The 20,041-nt window shown below is 36.9% G+C and overlaps 1 protein-coding gene across 1 annotated transcript in view; it reads left to right on the top strand.

The window, feature by feature from the left end:
* CWC27 (CWC27 spliceosome associated cyclophilin) overlaps nt 1–20,041 on the top strand; it is a 267,927-nt gene that overhangs the window by 207,798 nt on the left and 40,088 nt on the right. The window contains exons 12-13 of the mRNA XM_032144572.2: nt 7,027–7,136; nt 12,898–13,001. Of these exons, the coding sequence (XP_032000463.1) occupies nt 7,027–7,136; nt 12,898–13,001 (214 nt within the window). The remainder of the gene's footprint in view (nt 1–7,026; nt 7,137–12,897; nt 13,002–20,041) is intronic.

Here is a 20,041-nt window from a genome sequence, read left to right on the forward strand (position 1 = left end):
CATCACTTTCAGGTACACCAATCAGACGTAGATTTGGTCTTTTCGCATAGTCCCATATTTCTTGGAGGCTTTGTTCGTTTCTTTTTATTCTTTTTTCTCTAAACTTCCCTTCTCCCTTCATTTCATTCATTTAGTCTTCCATGACTGATACCCTTTCTTCCAGTTGATTTCATCGGCTCCTGAGGCTTCTGCATTCTTCACGTAGTTCTCGAGCCTTGGCTTTCAGCTCCATCAGCTCCTTTAAGGACTTCTCTGCGTTGGTTATTCTAGTTATCTATTCGTCTAATTTTTTTTCACAGTTGTTAACTTCTTTGCCATTAGTTTGAATTTCCTCCTGTAGCTCAGAGTAGTTTGATCTTCTGAAGCCTTCTTCTCTCAACTCGTCAAAGTCATTCTCCGTCCAGCTTTGTTCCGTTGCTGGTGAGGAGCTGCGTTCCTTTGGAGGAGGAGAGGCGCTCTGCTTTTTAGAGTTTCCAGTTTTTCTGCTCTGTTTTTTCCCCATCTTTGTGGTTTTATCTACTTTTGGTCTTTGATGATGGTGACGTACAGAAGGGTTTTTGGTGTGGATGTCCTTTCTGTTTGTTAGTTTTCCTTCCAACAGACAGGACCCTCAGCCGCAGGTCTGTTGGAGTTTGCTAGAGGTCCACTCCTGTGTTGAAGTCAAAAAGGTCTCACCCATAATCAGAGGATAAAAAGTCAAATTTTTATACACTTTCCCCCTTTGGAAACCAAAAGCTGCAGTAAGGATAAGATTACAGTCCAAGACTTTGTCAAATGACAGTTGAGTTAGCAATTGAGGCATAGACAACATCCTAGAGTTCGGTTTCATTCTCAGTCCATCTGCTGAAAATTGTTTAACTGGAGCTTCATTAAGAATGGAATATAGTAAACAGGGGTAGATGGAAATAGTATTGAAATGTGTTTGAAGCCTTGTGAAACAAGAGTTACCTTACTTATTTGATCTGGGATCATTTAAATAATAATGAAAAGCCGTAAAATTTTACCCAACTATTTCCTTAGAATTTTTCAAAGCAAAACTGGTTTTGCAATCGATTTTTTACTTCAGTTAGATAATATTAAGTCTTTTCTTTGTCATTTTAAATGTAGATCCTATCACCAAACAGATATTATCAAACAGATCCTACAAGTTATGGGTGAATTTTATTCATTCTTCAGATGCTTGCCATCACTATCACTAATTGCCTTATACAAAACATTTATGAAGCTGGTTATGACTATACATTAAGAGGAATGACTAATGCTACAATATTAAGATATTATCAGGGAAAATACATTCAGAAGGATTTGAACTACATGCCTGTGTTTTCATTATCATGGCTAGAAAATATAAAAAGAGTGTTTGGTTTCATAAATACTAACGAAATAAATTGATACATACATTAAAGTTGTCTTAATTAGCTTTTTACAATATAGGTTAAAATGTGAGAAATGCAGGAGGAAGTAAAATAAAAATGCTAACAAGTCTAAGAGCATCTCAACTGGAAAATCCTTATAACCACTTTTAGAATGTGTATAGCTTCATAATCTAGCAAAAAAAAAAATAGTTTCCCTTTTCCCTCCATCAATGTAAAAAATTCCATAATATCAAAGAAATGTATTTGTATGGAGAGGGAAAGAGAAAGAAAAACAAGCTTGACTTGTGCAAGAGTCTGTGATATCCTTTGAAAGCTTATCAGTTATAACAAAGAAAAACATATAGAGTTAGCACATAATTGTACAGTCAGTGTGAGTGTATATTTTGATACTTTCATAATTTAATCTGAATGACATAGTAATAATAGTTTGTTAGCTGTTTGCCACGTGTCAGACAGTATTTTATTTAATCCTCACAACAGCAAGTGAGGTAGATATTATCATCCCCATTTTATAGCTGAAGAAACTGATGCACAAAAAGATGACATAGTGTATCCCTATCTCACACATATAGTAAATTGTGGAACCAGGATTCAGATCAGTCTCACCCAAAGTCTGCGCTCTAAGGTGGCATCTCCTGTAATGGAAACTAAGAGCACATATTCTTTCTTTTTTACCTACTAGAGGAAATGCATGTGCTTTAGGTTACTGTCTGAGTGCTAGTTTTAATGTCTTAAGAATATCTTGTGAGTTAAATAAGATTGTCCATAAGTTGATGCTATTGATAATAGATGATAACTAAAGAGGCTTCATTATACTATTCTCTCTATATTTGTGTTGAAATTTTTCCATAATAAAAATTTTTGTTTGTTTTAAAAATACTTTTTGACCAACTAACCTTTCTGGATTGGAAGTTGTTCATTGGTTTGTTCAGTGAGTCTTGGTGTGCGAATTAATTACATTGCACATATCTTCTTTTTTTTTACATTCCCATAATGTTTTGGTGGAAGAGAGGTACTGCTATTTGCTCTCCATTCTATGAAAACTGCTTATTTATATTTGCTATTTCATGTTATTTCTTCTAGCATATCAGCCAGTCATTTTTACAATTACCCATACTTGTTTCAAAACGTTCCTATTTCTGAAATACTAATCCTGAGATAGTCACAAAGATGATAGTAAATAGCCACTCCTCACTCCTATCTCACACCAGCACCATGACTGTACATGATGGTTGGAACCAAAAGGATGTATTACAGACCTCAACATGGCAGGTTAAGTCAGTACAACTTTGATAGATTCACTATTGTTAAGACTGCAGTTCTCCCCAAATTAATTTATACATTCAATGCAGCTACTGTCAAAATCCTAGCTGACTTATTTGAAGAAATTGTCAAGCTGATTTTAAAATTTATATGGAAAGGCAAAGGAACAAAAATCACCAAAATAGTTGTGAAAAAGAAGACAAAGTTAGAGGGCTTACACTAACTGATTCAAGACTTACTATAAACCTGCAGTAATCAAGACAGTATACCACTGGCACAAGGAGAGACATAGATTAATGGAACAGAAGATAGTGTATAGAAATAGATATACATATATGGTCAATTGATTTTCAAGAAAGGTGCCAAGGTCATTCACCGGAGGTAAGAAAGCCTTTTTAACATATAATGTTGGAACAATTGATGTCTGTATAGAAAAAAAAAACTCAACCCTTACCTTACACCACACATAAAAATCAACTTGAAATAAATTATATATCTTAACAGAAAAGCTAAAATTTTATACTACTAAGAGAAAGCATTAGAAAAAAACTTTTGAGACCATGAGGAAAATAAGGACTTTTTAGATAAGACACAAAAAGTGTGATATGAAATTTAAATATTGATAAAATGCTGTTCATCTAATTTTAACTTTTGCTCTTTGAAACATACACTTAAGAAAATGAAAAGGGAAATCAGACTGAGATAAATCATTTACAGAATATATATTTGACAAAGGACTTGTATCCAGAATATATAAGAAAACTCCTACAACTCATTAATAAGACAAAAAAATTAATAGACAAAAGATTTGAAAAGAAGATACATAAATGGCCAACAAGCACATAAAAAATGTAATATCACTTGTCATCAGAAAAGTAACACTAGAAACCACAAAATACTGTTTCACACTCTCTAAAATACTCAATTAAATGACAATACCAGATATATTTGGAGATATGGAGCAACTCAACCTCTCCTATATTGAGAGGAATGATGCAGCCAAAATGGTGCAGCCATTTGTAAAACAGTATGGCAGTATCATAAAATTAAACATACACTTATCACTTGACTCAGCAATCCCACTCCTAGGTATTTACCCCTGAGAAATGAAAATATATGTCTACAAACAAACTCGTGTGTGTAAATGTTTAAAGAGGCATTATTTGTAGTAGCCAAAAACTGTAAGCAACTCAAACAAGTTAGAATATATCCATGCCATGAAATATTATTCAGTTATGCAAAGGAACATGGATGAATCTCAACAATAGTTGCTCACCAAAATAAGCCAGACATAAAAAACTACATACTGTATGATCTCATTTGTATGAGTTTCTAGTAATGGCAAAAATACGGTGCCAGAAAGCAGATCGCTGATGCCTCGTTGCCAGAAGAAGAAAACTGGCTGTAAGAGACATTTGGACACTTTGTAGGGTATGTGGAACTTTTCTAGATCTTGATTGCAGTGGAAGTTATATGCTCTATACAATACCAAAAGTCATCACATTTTATATACAAAATTAGTGAGTTTTACTATATGTAACGCCTACCTCAATACAGCTGTTTTTAAAAATTCTATCATTTCATGCATTTAGTTCCCTAAATGAGGTGACTACTCTTTCTAAGTTATTAAAAGGACATTTATTATTATAAACAACATAGCTACAGAATTTCCATGCTTTATTATATACATAAATGTACCTATCCTTGACTTTTTAAAATTTATTTTCAAGGCTTCTTTATAGCACTTTTTAAACATTTTCCTACTTCCTACTCATTCCTAGTAAGTGAAATTAAGTGGTTGGTCCTTGCTAAAAGGGACTGTGTTCAAGAAGATGCATGTGAAACACATTAAAATAAGCAATGCTGAATCTGTTTTGAAAGTTGTAAGCTTAACTTACCTATGACATGAGATAGCAGAATTCATCTATATCCTTTACATTTATTTATTGCAAAATTCTTACCACACATAAAGGTTTTCAATCTTTTTTAGCTGAAAATGTAAGCAAAGAACTTGTCCCTTCTCTTTTGCATTTTTTTAACCATAAAAACATTAAACAGTTCTACAGATACCCATCACAATTTTCCTTAGAATTTTACAAACTTCTGCCCTAGAAAATGGCAGAAAATAATTATTGACTCCCTAAACGCAATGGAACAGGAGATTCCAGGTGCATGGCAAATGCTAACTATAACTGTGAGGCTGGCGAGGGGAAGAGGGCAAATTACCTTACACCTTCTTATTTTCCCCTTCTCCAATTACATCATTACTTCATTTATTTGACTATTTATTGAATCACTTGCCAAGCACTGTCCTAAGTGTATCTTTGAAAGATATACTTAAGAAAATGAAATGAGGACATGAAATAAGAAAAAAAAAATGAGGACAAATATGATTTGTCCTCAAGGAGTTAATGTCTAGTGAGTTTAAAGAAAAGTAAACAGGAAATCGCCATAAAGTGTGATAAGTGCTAAAGGGTGCTTTGGAAGCTCAAAGGAGAGACATCTAAACCAGACTTCAAGTACAGAATCAGAAAAGGCTCCCTGAAGTGCGAATCAAGCTGAGACCTAAAGGAGGAGCCGGAATTAAGCAAGGAGAATTAACAAGAATGGAGAGTTGAAGTGTTTGCAGTATCCCTGAAGGAAGAAAAGCATGTGCAAAGGCGGATGGTTGGTCAAGAGAGCAGAGTTTAAGAATACTAGTTATCAGCCAAGTGAAAGCACATCAAGGTGGATGCGGCAAAGGAGTTGTGAGAGACGTAACTGGAAAGGAAAGCATTAACTGCCTCATGTAGTGATCCTAAGTCATCTTAAAGTGCTTGCTCTTTATCCCAGGACAATGCAAATCTAACTACTGTAGGATAAGAAGAAGAGAGGTATTCAAAGACGTAATTCAGTAGAAAAATATGAAAGTAATTTATTTATTTATTTATTTATTTATTTTTCTGAGATGGAGTCTTGCTCTGTCGCCCAGGCTGGAATGCAGTGGCGCAATCTCGGCTCACTGCAAGCTCTGCCTCCTGGGTTCATGCCATTCTCCTGCCTCAGCCTCCCCAGTAGCTGGGACTACAGGCGCCCGCCACCATGCCTGGCTAATTTTTTGTATTTTTAGTAGAGACGGGGTTTCACCGTGTTAGCCAGGATGGTCTCGATCTCCTGACCTCATGTTCCGCCCACCTCCGCCTCCCAAAGTGCTGGGATTACAGGCGTGAGCCACCGCGCCCGGCCGAAAGTAATTTTTAAACCTGCTATAAGAGTCACTTCATGTATACCAATTGTGATGGCATACTCTTTTCACTAGTGTTTACTAGTCATGTGTGCCTCAGATATGATTTCTGTATTTAATGATTCATTTTTCCTTCATGTACTCAGTTTTTAATGTTTGCAGCTGTCAGTTTAGAAACCAGGACTGTCCTTCCAAGTTCTACCAAAATCATATTAGGTGACCACAAAAAGATAACTTGTTTCTTAGTTCAAATTTTTTTTTTGACCAGAAAATCTCTTGAACAAAATGGCTGATTGTTAATATATTGCATATTCATGATGTTCCTCAAGCTAGGTAACAAAGAGACAACTAACAGACTAAAGCTTTGGTAGAAAGATTACTAGCATTCTTGATTACATCTGGCTTATCATTTGTCTTCCAGCCAAAGAGAAGAGAGAGAGAGAGAGAGTGTGTGTCTGTGTGTGTGTGTGTTTTAGTCACAAATTTTCATTGATATTTATACATGTAAGGTATTATAAAATGTTACTAGTTGGGTTTGTTGGCTTGTTTTTGAGGCAAAACTGTGTTTTATGAACCCAGATGTTAATCTTCACATGGAATTATTGCAGGATCAAACCTATAGATTTGTTTTCTAATTTCTAATTCAGTAAAGATTATTTTTGTCTGCTTTTGCTGTTTTGACTTATTTGTTAGATATATTTATTTTCTATGATGCCATTAAATTGAAGGTTATTATTGTTATAACTGGGGAACAAAAGTGTCAGGTAATTGGAATATCAACCAATATTTGAAAGGTTGTATCTTCTAAGGCAGGGAAACAATGTAAAATGGTATTGCTGAATTTTAGGAAAACCTTAATTATTTTAAAAGTGAGATAGATGATTTTATAATCAACTTAAATAAGGACATGTGAGAAGAACAATTACAGTAGTGCAGTGTATAGTAAATATATGTATAAAATCAGCTCATAAATTAACATCAGTCACATTCTAATTTAGGAAGTAGTTACAGAGCTGGTGGGGCTTACAGGTTTTCTTTTGAAATTAAATGGCGAAAACCAAGCCCAAGTGCCAACCTCCTCTTCAGCAACAGGAGCATAAACATTGCTATAAATCCACAGAGCTATTTTACTACTTATTCTAAAAATATTCTACTATTCTTTAGAGGAAGAAGCCACTCCAGATGGTGCTGTTGCCGAATACAGAAGAGAAAAGCAAAAGTATGAAGCTTTGAGGAAGCAACAGTCAAAGAAGGGAACTTCCCGGGAAGATCAGGTAACTTCAAAAACCCAAACCCAGGCCGGGCGCGGTGGCTCACGCTTGTAATCCCAGCACTTTGGGAGGCCGAGGCGGGCGGATCACGAGGTCAGGAGATCGAGACCACGGTGAAACCCCGTCTCTACTAAAAATACAAAAAATTAGCCGGGCGTGGTGGCGGGCGCCTGTAGTCCCAGCTACTCGGAGAGGCTGAGGCAGGAGAATGGCGTGAACCCGGGAGGCGGAGGTTGCAGTGAGCCGAGATCGCGCCACTGCACTCCAGCCTGGGTGACAGAGCAAGACTCCGTCTCAAAAAAAAAAAAAACCCAAACCCATACAGAATTTATTGTCTTTTTATTGTTTTTAAGTGTTTCTAAATGGAGCCTAATTTGATTATATATCAGGAGAAGCACTACCTCTTAAAAATAAAAAAGAATATATTTATATAGGGTGGACATTGGCCACTCACATAAAGATTCAAACTCTGGAGTTCTTTCCAGACATTGGTGGTGAAAAAGCCTGGAACTTCCACGTTTCAACCTGGTACTCCCACAGTAAGCACAGGAACCTCATAAAGCCATGTATCTTCAGAAACCCAGGTGGAACCTCTGTGTAGTGAATATTATGAAATGAAGAAGTGGTGATTATAAATGATGAGAGAGTCTCTTCCAGCCCGACATCTCGCATGCTGACTAGCCAGCCTAGCTTGAAATCGTACACTGTCTGGAAATAAGTCATTTGGTCTACTAGCTGACTTCTATTGTAATAAAACTGTTTATTACAAGTAATTCCTGAATTTTTAGCTAGTAATATTAAGAAGTTGTCAGAAATCAAGAATGAAAAGAGATGGGAAGCTAGCTCAACAATTTGGGAGTTAGCACTATGTGCCATGCAGTGCTTGACACTTAATAAAACAAATCTCTTAAGCAGCCCTTCATGTTGAAAAGTTAGAGGGCAGACCGAAATCATTTATTTTTGGTGCTGCTATATATATGTCTATATATATGTCTATATACATAGACATATATATTAATATATATCGATATTAACAAACTGCCTTATATATATATATGGACACACCATTTTAGTTGTATAAATAAAACAGGCAAAATAAAAGTAAATTAAAAAGCCCAAACCTGTCTGGATAATTTCTTAATTTCATTAAGAAAAAGTACATTATTAACTTGTTTTCATGAAATCACAAAGTGTTCTAAATAGCAATCATAATGACTATACTACCAGAGATACTAAGGATGACTCATTCATTCATTCCTTCCCCCTCCCCCTACTCTCTTGTAGCAAATAATTATTAAGAACCTGCCATGTACTAATCACTGTATTTGGCAGTCAACACATGAACACATCCCTGCTCTCTCTGATCTATCAGGGAAAAGAGCTAGTTAAACAAGTAATACCAGTGAAAGCGGGTGAGCATTATGAAAGGGTAGGTACAGGAAGCCATGTAGATGAATAACAGAGGGGCCTAACATGGCTTAAGAATCTGGGAAATTTCCTAAGGAAATGATTTGTCAGCTGAACTTCAAAGGTTGTGTAGGAGACAGCCAGATGGAGGCAGAGCATGGCTAGACAAAAGGAACAGTGCGTACATGAAAAGTCTTCAACCTCTTAGCAAAGAACTAAAAGATATTAAATATGACTGTAACATAAACTAAGAGAAGGAGAAAGATGAGGCTGAAGAGGTAAGCAAAAGTAAGTTCGTACAAGGTATTTTTAAACCATGTTAAGGAGTTTAGAATTTATCCTAAAGGCCATGGGGAACCATTGACAGAAGGAAGTGATATGATCTCACTTTCATTTTAGGAAGATCTCTCTAACTGGGCTGCAATATGGAGATTAGACTGGATACAGGACAGGACCAGAGGCACAGGGCCCAGTTGGGAGACTCTTGTGTTAGATATGCATAAACAGAGTGTGCCAAGATTGGGCCCCTTCAGCATAGCTTCTACATTCTGGGAAGGCTCTCGCTGTGCTGAAAGAGCATTCCTGGAAGTAGTTGGCCATTCATTCCTTCAGAAAAAGCCATAACTGAATAATTCCCCTGCAGATGCCAATCAGAATGCCTCCATGCAGATCCTATCTTCTTCACACTATAACAAATGTGTCCCATTATTTTTGTGATTTTTTTTCCGCCCAGCGTCTTCTCTAGCCTTTATAATAAAGCAGGAGAAAGTCTAATCTTAAATATAGAAGAAGCTAAAAATAGCCAAGAGGATGTTTTTTGTTTGCCACAGTCTCTCCTCTTTGAGCAAATGCCAGTAGCTCATTAATTGGCTCTAAAAACAAACTGCCTTGTCACTTGTAACTCAGGGAGAAAGATCCAGGTCTAGTATAATTTTCTAGGAAGTTTTAAAATTTCATTCCACTTAGAAGTCTTTTTTGTTTTCATTTTTCTTTGTGCTTTTAAAAAAGACATTTCCAAGTATGCAAACGTCCATCATTAAAAATTAGTAAGGGCCAGGCATGGTGACTCACTCTTGTAATCCCAGGACTTTGGGAGGCCAAGATGGGAGGATCCCTTGAGCCCAGGGGTTTGAGACCAGCCTAGGCAGCCTAGGGAGACCCCCATCTCTACAGAAAAAAAAAAAAAAAATAGTTCGGCATGGTGGTGTGCATCTGTGGTCCCAGCTACTTGGGAGGCTAAGGCAGGAGGATCGCTTGAGCCCAATAGGTCGACGCTGTAGTGAGCCATGATTGCACCACTGCACTCCAGCCTGGGTGACAGAGTGAGACTCTATCTCTTTTTTTTTTTTTTTTTTTTTGAGACAGAGCCTCGCTGTCGCCCAGGCTGGAGTGCAGTGGCACGATCTCGGCTCACTGCAGGCTCCGCCCCCCGGGGTTCACGCCATTCTCCTGCCTCAGCCTCTTTTAAGCTATAGTGTATTAGTCCATTTTCACACTGCTGATAAAAACATACCAAAAACTGGGAAAAAAAAGGAGGTTTAATTTGACTTACAGTTCCACCTGGCTGAGGAGGTCTCACAATCATGGCAGAGGGTGAAAGGCAGTTCTGACATAGTGGTGGCAAGACAGAATGAGGAGGAAGAAAAGATGGAAACCCCTGATAAACCCATCAGATCTTGTGAGACTTATTCACTATCACGAGAATAGCATGGGAAAGACCGGCCCCCATGATTCAATTACCTCCCACCGGGTCCCTCCCATAATGGGAATTCTGGGAGATACAATTCAAGTTGAGATTTGGGTAGGGACACAGCCAGACCATATCATATAGATTAAATAGATAGATATGGAGATAAGCATGTGGAGAGATACATTTATGCAATAGTAGATACAGCTACATATAGATACAGATGTATAAACGCATATACACACACACACATACTACCTCGAAGTATATTTACCAAAATATTAACAGTGGTTATTCTGTGTGGTGGGATAACAGTTATTTTACTTCTATTTTTCAATATTTTTACAGTAATCTGTTTTCTTATCAATAAGCAAATACAATAAGAATTAATAAACAATGGAGTATTTTTAATGAATAAGGTTTAAAAACAAGGGATGCTTTATCTGTTAACATTGTTGGAAGAGCTTAATTCTATAATCTGTACTCTAAAAACAGATAAAATATCTAAATGCTAACATACTCTGCAGCCCTCAGAATGCCTATGATGATATTCTATAGGAACTTATAAATTTTCCCCAAAACTCATCTCATTCAGTAGCTATGATAATGCGTGTATTTTTAGCTGTTGAATATGTGGGCATTAAATTTTGCAGAAAAGTAGAAGATGCTTTTTACTATCATTTTTTTAAGCAATAACCAACCACCTTTTTCTTGCAGTTATTTTGGCACCATTTGTCTTTATTAAGCTTGAGTTCTAGATTGCCCAGACCTACTTAACTTTTTCATGAACTGTAATCTTATTGATACTCTCTAGATAAATTCTGGAGCTTAGGAATGTATTGTGACTTTCTAATATACCAGTTATTCACATGTTGAACTGTCACACATCTTTTTCCTTATGAAATGTGAGGATTTCAGTATTGAATTCAACATACCAAAATCTTGATTAGGCCCTTGATTTCTCGGACAGGTAGTATTTTATCCCATTTCACAATGATGTACTCCGTAAATATGTCGAATAGAAAAACCTTTTTCTAGCTTCTGTTGTCTGCTCAAATTCTGGAGTAGACTGTTAAGATCTAGGAGACAGCGTGATTACAAAATTATAGCCACTTGCTTCTTCTTGCCCACAGAGAGCATAGGAGCCAAACAAGAATTCACAGTAATGTTCCCCCTACACACACACACTTTTTTAAAAAATATACTTAACACAATATTTGTATTCATCTTTCACTTAACAATAGAATGCAGTGTTTCATGTATATAATTTTTAATGACAATAGCGTATTTATAATTTTCAATAACAGTAGCATATTTAGGCCAGGAACGGTGGCTCACACCTGTAATCCCAACACTTTGGGAGGCCGAGGCTTGTGGAACACTTGAGGTTAGGAGTTGGAGACCAGCCTGGCCAATATAATGAAACCCCATCTCTACTAAAAATACAAAAAAATTAGCTGGGCGTGGTGGCACGTGCCTGTGGTCTCAGCTACTCAGGAGTCTGGGGTAGGAGAATCGCTTGAACCTGGGAGGCGGAGGTTGCAGTGAGCCAAGATCGTGCCATTGCACTCCAGCCTGGGCCTCACAGCGAGACTCTGTCTCAAAAAAATAAAAATAAAATTTTTAAATAGCATATTTATTGCTTTTTACTAAATTTATCTAGTTTCTTATTGATAGACATCTAACAGGTTTTCATTTTTCCATTTGTATGAGTAATGCTGCAGTGCACATCTTGTGCGTAAGCCATTTTCTCTGTTTCACATTATTTTTCTATCGTCCCAGGATTGGAATTACTCAGTCAGGGGGAATGATCATCTTAAAGTTTCCAATATGTATCAACAGCTTTCTAAAGATATTCCAATTTACTTATTTTCCAACAGTTAATATGTTCATTCTACCTTCCCAATATTGATATTTTTATATTTTTGGAAATTTGTGAAATAAACAATACTATTTTTTTATTTTTGATTTCACATAACTTAGTGAATTACCTTTCTTTCTTATAGACACTAAACTCTTAACTATAAATGAGCATACATTTTTTATTTTATTTTATTTTACTTTATCTTATTTTATTTTATTTATTTAGAGACAGTCTCACTCTGTTACCCATGCTGGAGTGCAGTGGCACAATCATAGGTCACTACAGCCTGAAACTCTAAGGCTCAAGGGATCCTCCTGCCTCAGGCTTCATGGTAGCTGGGACTACAGATGCACACCACCACATCTGACTTTTTTTCTTTTCTTTTTGTAGTGATAGAGCCTCACTACATTACCCCTGCTGGTCTTGAGGTCTTGAACTCTTGGGCTTAAAAGATCCTCCCACTTTGGCCTCCCAGAGTGCTGGGACATGAACCAATGCACCAAGCCAAATGTGTATTTTTAAAAGTTGAGTCTTCTGTCTTCTACATAAGCAAACTTTTGTTTCCCAAATCAGAAAATAGTCACCTATCTCTGAGGGGAAATGTCAGTGCAAATCCAAACAGAACAATGTCAAGGTTTATTAATGTCACTATTGCAGCCTAAAGGTAGTTTTGTTCTTTTTGTTCAAAATCAAACATTTTGTTTTACATCCAAGTAGGATATTTCCTTTTCTACCAAACTTAAGCGTCTCTTTTAAAATTATATTTATCTTTATCAGAAAACTTAACAGTCTAATTGTTATTTCAGACCCTTGCACTGCTGAACCAGTTTAAATCTAAACTCACTCAAGCAATTGCTGAAACGCCTGAAAATGACATTCCTGAAACAGAAGTAGAAGATGATGAAGGATGGTAAGGGCTTTGATTTCTGTATATTAACCACGAACAAATAGGCTCAGAGCAGAGACACTACTGGGACATTTCCACTATATCATCCTTTTGTTTTCAGACTTTACCATCACCATTATAGGACCTCGGCAACTTTTGACTTTATTTCAGTTCAATATAAAGTAAAATAAATAAATGCACCAAGCACTGAAGAAACAAGCATTTATTGAGCACTTGATGTGTCCAGCATTTTGCTAGTCAGTAAAAAATGCACAAGAAATATATGACACTATCCCAGCTCTAAGTAACTTTCTAATATTGTGGAAAAGATGAGACTCACACAACTCGAGAACAACCTTAGAAGACAATAAATCAATAATTTCTTACATTTTCCCACAAACATTTTAGAACTCAGTAATCTATTTCATAATCCTACTAACTTCCTCTTCAAAGTTATGATCTACAGGAGCCTAGCAACTCATACATAGTTAATTTTATTTTTATCTTTGGATATTTTTCAGCTTTTTAAGACACCGATAAGAAATAAAGTAATGACATGTACATATCCTTTGCTTAGAACTTTATCCTATACTGGCAAAAAAAAAAAAAAAGGAATAAAAATTGTGTTTTTCTTTATCACACCCCTCTGTCCTCAAGTTGACTTCACATGCAGTGTATTAGGCCTCCCCACACCTAACTGCCTCCACCTCCCACTACACCCTGGCTCAGCCACATTGCTGCAAGCAAGCCAATGTATCACCCCCTACACATGACTCACCCTCTGGAGCCTCTGAACCATCATATGTGCCATTACCCCAACCCAGAATCATAGCCTCAGTTCTCTCTGCCAAACAGCATCTCCCCTGTTTCAAAACTCTGTTCAACACTCCCATCCTCCAGGAAACCAGTCAGCAAGATTTGTTGAGCACTCACAAATCTAGAGGGTGGAGGAAGGAGGGCTGGAACACACATTTAAAAAGACATAAAAACACTTATTAAGAAAACATTCAAACACGTAAGACTCTGCAACTGTATATAACTTTAATCAAAAGGGCTGAGGGCATGATGATTTGAATGGAATGAATCCTATCTAGCCTAGGACCCTGAAAGCCCTTGTCTATTTCTCAATTAATTTATAGCTTTCATATGATGTGGGTTATGATGCCAGTTTTTGTAAGATCCTAGATATCTTTTAATAGGTTTCTATTACCTATATAGATTTGTTTATACAAATAACTTGCTTGACAGTGGAAGCTGTCTCCTTCCATAGTTTGGTGCCAAAGGTGAAGGCTCAGTGAATGTTGATTGACCCATAGAGTTAAATGGACATTGTATAGAACTTTTTATTTTATATGACTGGACAGGTTTAGTTTAGTTTTCTTTTGGGTTTTGGGGTTTTTTTTGTGGGGGGGATTCCTTGAATGTCTCAAAATCTCTTTCAAATGCTTTGGGTTCAGCCACCACACAAAAAATGTTTTGCCAAGTCCTCTTCCCTTTATTTTTGAATCCATATGCATTTTTAAAGGAAATATGACCCATGTGTTTCTGATTCATTTACACTTAACTCATCAAGATGGTGTTTTGTAAGAGCAGTTTGATGCCCAATAAGTTTTTTTAACCTTTTTATAAGCCATTTAAGTCCTTTTTTATTGAACAGGAAAGTCACCAACAAATTCAAACCCCAGAAGTTTCATTTGAAACTCATAACCCACAGGATTCAAATTTACTTTCAACTTGGCAAGACCATTTAACTTCTCAAGGTTCTTCCTAGCCCCTTGGTTCAGTATTCTCTCATTTTGAATTCCTCATTAGCTTCAGATACCAATGATGTATTTTTAAAAGTGCCATTCCTGTTTTCATGTTATTTGATTATACAATCAATTTTCTGTCTAACATTCTCATTAGAAAGTTTAAAATGGGGAAACCTCACTGGACGTGGGGAAAACAATCACTGGTCGATGATGTTGGCTAATTCTCCATTGGGAGAAAAAAATAAATGGTGAAGAAGTGGGAAACAAGTTAAAGGAACCATTAGCAGGTCTTCAGGGGGTTCATTTCTGCTTTCAATTGCAGTCTCCTAAGGAGAAAGTCAGAGCTGTACACTATGAACCTCCAGAATTTTTTTGGTATTTGTTTTATCTAACATCTAACAAAAATACCTTTCATGTTCAAGGCACTATGCAGAATCAGATAGCATATATAGGGCCCTTATGTAATGCCTTTTTATTGCAATTTAGACCTTTGGATTTTGTAACCTGATAAACAACAATATCATTTCTGTTCCGTTTAGCTTTCTCAAGTCTCTGGTGATTTAGATCCTCTCTCATAAAGTATATTCTTCTCAGGAAAGGAATCTTATATTCAGAATGATTTATAACAAATATTATGAGTGCATGGCATGTGCATGTGTGTTATGCATAAATTACATGGTTCCCAGACTATTTTGTAGGTCACGGTTGCCACTTTTCTAAGAAGTGAAAGTCAGCCAGTGTGCTGTACTACACTGTCAGGGTCTGTTATCTGAGGTAAAATGATTGCTTCTAAGACATTTTTATGTGTCCGCATGAGTGGCCACACATTGAGGGATCATTTTCATTTTCTGTCAAGATAGAAACCATTACCAATTTGTTATGTTTTCTTTTACTTGGCAAACTATTCTATTCGCATTTTTGGCTGAGCTGCTGTATTGGCATGGTATATACAACAGACATTTGGGTACCATTCAGCAGCATTATACTTTTTATGCAAAAAAAAAAAAGTAGGAGAGGGAGAGAAAGAAAAGAAATATGATTCTATTGTAAATAGTGCGTATGGTGTTTGAAAATTATTCCCAGATTTCACTGTCTAACGAGGCATTTAAAGAAGTGTTATTAGTAGATCTAAACTGAAATGCATGATAGAAATTTTTCACTCAGAATTACTGGGATTCCTCCTTTGTTCAGATATACACTGCCAATATTTAGTAATAGTGATGGTACCAGATTCCAGTTTAGCAGGTAGAGTGGTCTCTTTGTCACTATATTCCTTAGTCCCACAGTATCACAGACTCATTTAGCTATAGAACCCTTCTTCGAGCATGGATTTTATGAAACCGATTAGACATATGGCAGGAGGAACTTATCCAGGGATTCATATGACCATATGGATGAAGTCCATATGCCAAATTGGGTTTGGTTAGATGAAGCTTGGTGAGCTCCCAAAAAAGTTTCAAGAAAGATAGCCACCTGCTGCTTACACAACAAAATTGGCATTTCTAAGGAGAGGAGAAAAATTAAATCTATGTGAATAGGCTTCGATCTTATGGACATTAACTCTTCACTACTATGTTTCATTGAAAATTTCTTTCTAGATTGTTAAATCTAAGATTAACTTGAAACATTACAGCACATATACAAGATAAAATAATAAACAATATAATGGACTGTCTGCCTTCTTCCCTCTTTCTCTTCTTCTCTCTCCCCTCCGTCACTTTCTTCCATAGTACATACAGTATTTAGTATTATAAAAATTTGAAAAATACCAACAATTGCATGGTTGCCTCAAGTAAATATTTTACTGATTATTATATAATTAAAAGATGTTCACTGTGGCCAGGCATGGTGGCTCACGCCTGTAATCCCAGCACTTTGGGAGGCCAAGGCAGGTGGATCACCTGAGGTCAAGAGTTTGAGACCAGCCTGGCCAACATGGCAAAACCCCATCTCTACTAAAAATACAAAAATTTGCCGGGCATGGTGGCGGGTGCCTGTAGTCCCAGCTACTCAGGAGGCTGAGGCACAAGAATCGCTGGAACACGAGGGGTGGAGGTTGCAGTGAGCCGAGATCGTGCCACTGCACACCAATCTGGTTGACAGAGCGAGACTCCGTCTCAAAAAAAAAAAAAAAATGTTCACTGTGGAAAAATCAGAATGCAGACACGCTCAAAAAAGGTAAATGAAAATTACCTATGATCCCAAACTCAAAGATAAATACTGTTAATTTATACATATCAATTTATATATTTATGCTATTTACATCAAATATGTAAAAGTATATTTTTATACACGTTAATTTATATCGGTCCAGGTATTTCTATGCACATACATATTTTAAACAGAAATTAGATCATATAGTACTACGGCTTTATAAATTGCTTTTTTTCCTCAGCAATATGCAGTGACTACTTCTCCTTATCATGTATAATTTTATGATGTAATTTTTATCTTTTGTATTATGACCATCATATTCCACTATATGATGAACCACAAATTTACTTGACCATGTTGTTGGATATTTAAACAATGCTGTAATATCCTTGTTTCTATGTCATTGCCCATTTTCTTAGGATAAATTTCTAAAACTAGAATTGCTTACTCAGTGAGTACACGTGTTGACTTCTGCTAAATATTTTCAAATGGCTTTCACAAAATATCATTCTAATTTGTACTCCGAAGTAAATACAATTTAAGACTTGTCTTTAGGGCTATTAGAATCTCAAGAGTTAATTAAGATTCCTTAAAGAGCTTAGTGAAAGAGATTAACGTTTTAGAAGAAATACTTTGCCTTCTTAAATTTTTTAAAAATAAAAACACAGTGTGGTTTGCTTCTGTTTTTCATAAAACTATACAAGTTTCAACTTAGCTCCTCTTCTTAGGAGCCTTATCTCCAAATAGTCTTGTTCTTGGTTCTGAAAAATTGTCCTTCTAAGATAACCGTATGGGTTAAAACTTCTGGATATGGATTTTTTTTTCAGTTTTATTATTGCACTTTGGCTAGTGTTAAAAATCAATTTTAGCCATCAGTCAGACAGTTTGTATCTGCTAGAGATTGAAGTTCTGAGAACCAAGGTTTGGCTTAAAGAAGTTTTAAAGCTTTCCTTTGAAGTTAGCATAGTGCAGAAGCAACAAGTACCAGCTGTCTGTATCCAAAACAGTGAAATCTTAATAATACAGATGTAAAAAAGAGATTGACTTTTAGACCCAGTCAGACCTCATTATAAGATACCATGAAAGAACATAGCTTCATCTCATTGCTTATACTAGCGAAGCTTTCAACACCTTTTATATGTGATACATACTGTAATTTTTGTATAGTTTAGTCATGTATTGAATGAAGGGTGAAATGACAACAAATGAATTTTTGTTTTTTTTGAGACAGAGTCTCAGTCTGTTGCCCAGGCTGGAGTGCACTGGTGCAGTCAAAGCTCACTCCAGCCTCAAAGTTCCAGTCTCAAGTGATCCTCCACCTCAGCCTCCCAAGTAGCTAAGACCACAGGCATACACCACCATACTCGGCTAATTTCTTTTTTTTTTTTAAGATAGCATCTCACTATGTTGCCCAGGCTGATCTCGAACTCCTGGCCTCAAATGATCTTCCCGCTTCGGCCTCCCAAAGTATTGGGAGAATATTTCAATTATTTTCCCCTTCATTCAAACAGGACATTGTCAAGCACAGTTTAGTATAGATGAACACAAATACAGCTATAAGGGTGGAGGCTGAAAATAATGAAGGCCCAAGTTAGCTAAATGAACTTAGCCAACTTCACCCTTTAGTATTAGGCAGTGGAACTCAAATTATTGGTCTCTGGGCCCTTTACACCAGGGGTCCCCAACCCCCAGACTGCAGACTGGTACTGGTCCATGGCCTGTTAGGAACTGAGCCGCCCAGCAGGCAGTAAGCAGCAGGCAAGCGAGCTTTACTGCCTGAGCTCCACCTCCTGTCAGATCAACGGTGGCATTAGATTCTCATAGGAGTGCAAACCCTGTTGTGAACTACACCTGCGAGGGATCTAGGTCGCATGCTCATTATGAGACTCTAATGACTGATGGTCTGAAACAGAACAGTTTCATCCTGAAATCAACACCCCCTCACTCCCATTCATGGAAAAACTGTCTTCCACAAAACTGGTTCCTGGTGCCAAAAAAGGTTGGGGGCCACTGCTTTACACTGCTAAAAATTCCTGAGAACTCCGAAGAGCTTTTGTTTATATGGAATATATCTATTAATAATATGTTATAAACAACATACTTTTATTAAAAAAAATTATGCCTGCAAAACAAAAAATTTAGTGATATGAGTGGCATTGTTATTTACATTTTTTTGTAAATCTCTGAAATCTGGCGTGATAGGAGCATTTCTGCTTTACTCTGCTTTATCTCACACTTCATGTATTCTCTGAAAAATTCCACTGTACACTCATGAGGGGATAAGAATGGAATAGACAAACAAGTGGCTTAGTATTCATACGAAAATAAATTTGACCTTGCAGACACACAGGGATCCCCGAGTCACACTTGAAGAACCACTGGGACAAGTCATCTCTGGTCATTGAGTGTGTAATGATGGTCCTTCTTTAATCACAGATTATGACCCAATCTATAGGTCCTGGGAAGCTTTTTTCCAGGTCCCAGTTTGTGATCCTTGTTCTCAAGTAGAAGCAACGTGGTACTTTCTGAAATAAATGTGCCCGTTGTCACTGGCCTAGGCCTGGTACAACAGAGTCCTAACTGCTTCCCCATCAACCCTTTTCTGGCCCTTAACTGTTTTGAAGTGGTCTGTGACATGGCATTTGGTTTTATGTTCTTGTTTACTTTTCTAAATTTTTTCTCACACAAAGTAGTATTTGAATGTATTCTTTTACTGTTGTTGTTGTTGTTGTTGTTGTTGTTGTTGTTGTTGTTGTTGAGACAGAGTTTTGCTCTTGTTGCCCAGGCAACACTGACAAGATCTTGGCTCACTGCAACCTGCACCTCCCCAGGTTCAAGTGATTCTTGTGCCTCAGCCTCCCGAGTAGCTAGGACCACAGGTGCGCACCACCACGTGCAGCTAATTTTTTGTATTTTTAGTAGAGATGGGGTTTCACCATGTTGGTCAGACTGGTCTCGAACTCCTGACCTCAGGTGATCTGCCCGCCTCAGCCTCCCAAAGTGCTGGGATTACAAGCATGAGCTACCACGCCTGGCCTTTAGTTTTTTTCATTCTTATATTTGTGCCTAGCCTCTTCAATTCACAAAATAATGTCCTACTGATTCTAAGTGCTTCACATGCACTTGACTCTATGGGGTAGGTATTATTTATTATCTTTA

Source organism: Hylobates moloch, unplaced genomic scaffold (assembly GCF_009828535.3).
Source record: "Hylobates moloch isolate HMO894 unplaced genomic scaffold, HMol_V3 SCAFFOLD_23, whole genome shotgun sequence".
NCBI lineage: Eukaryota > Metazoa > Chordata > Mammalia > Primates > Hylobatidae > Hylobates > Hylobates moloch.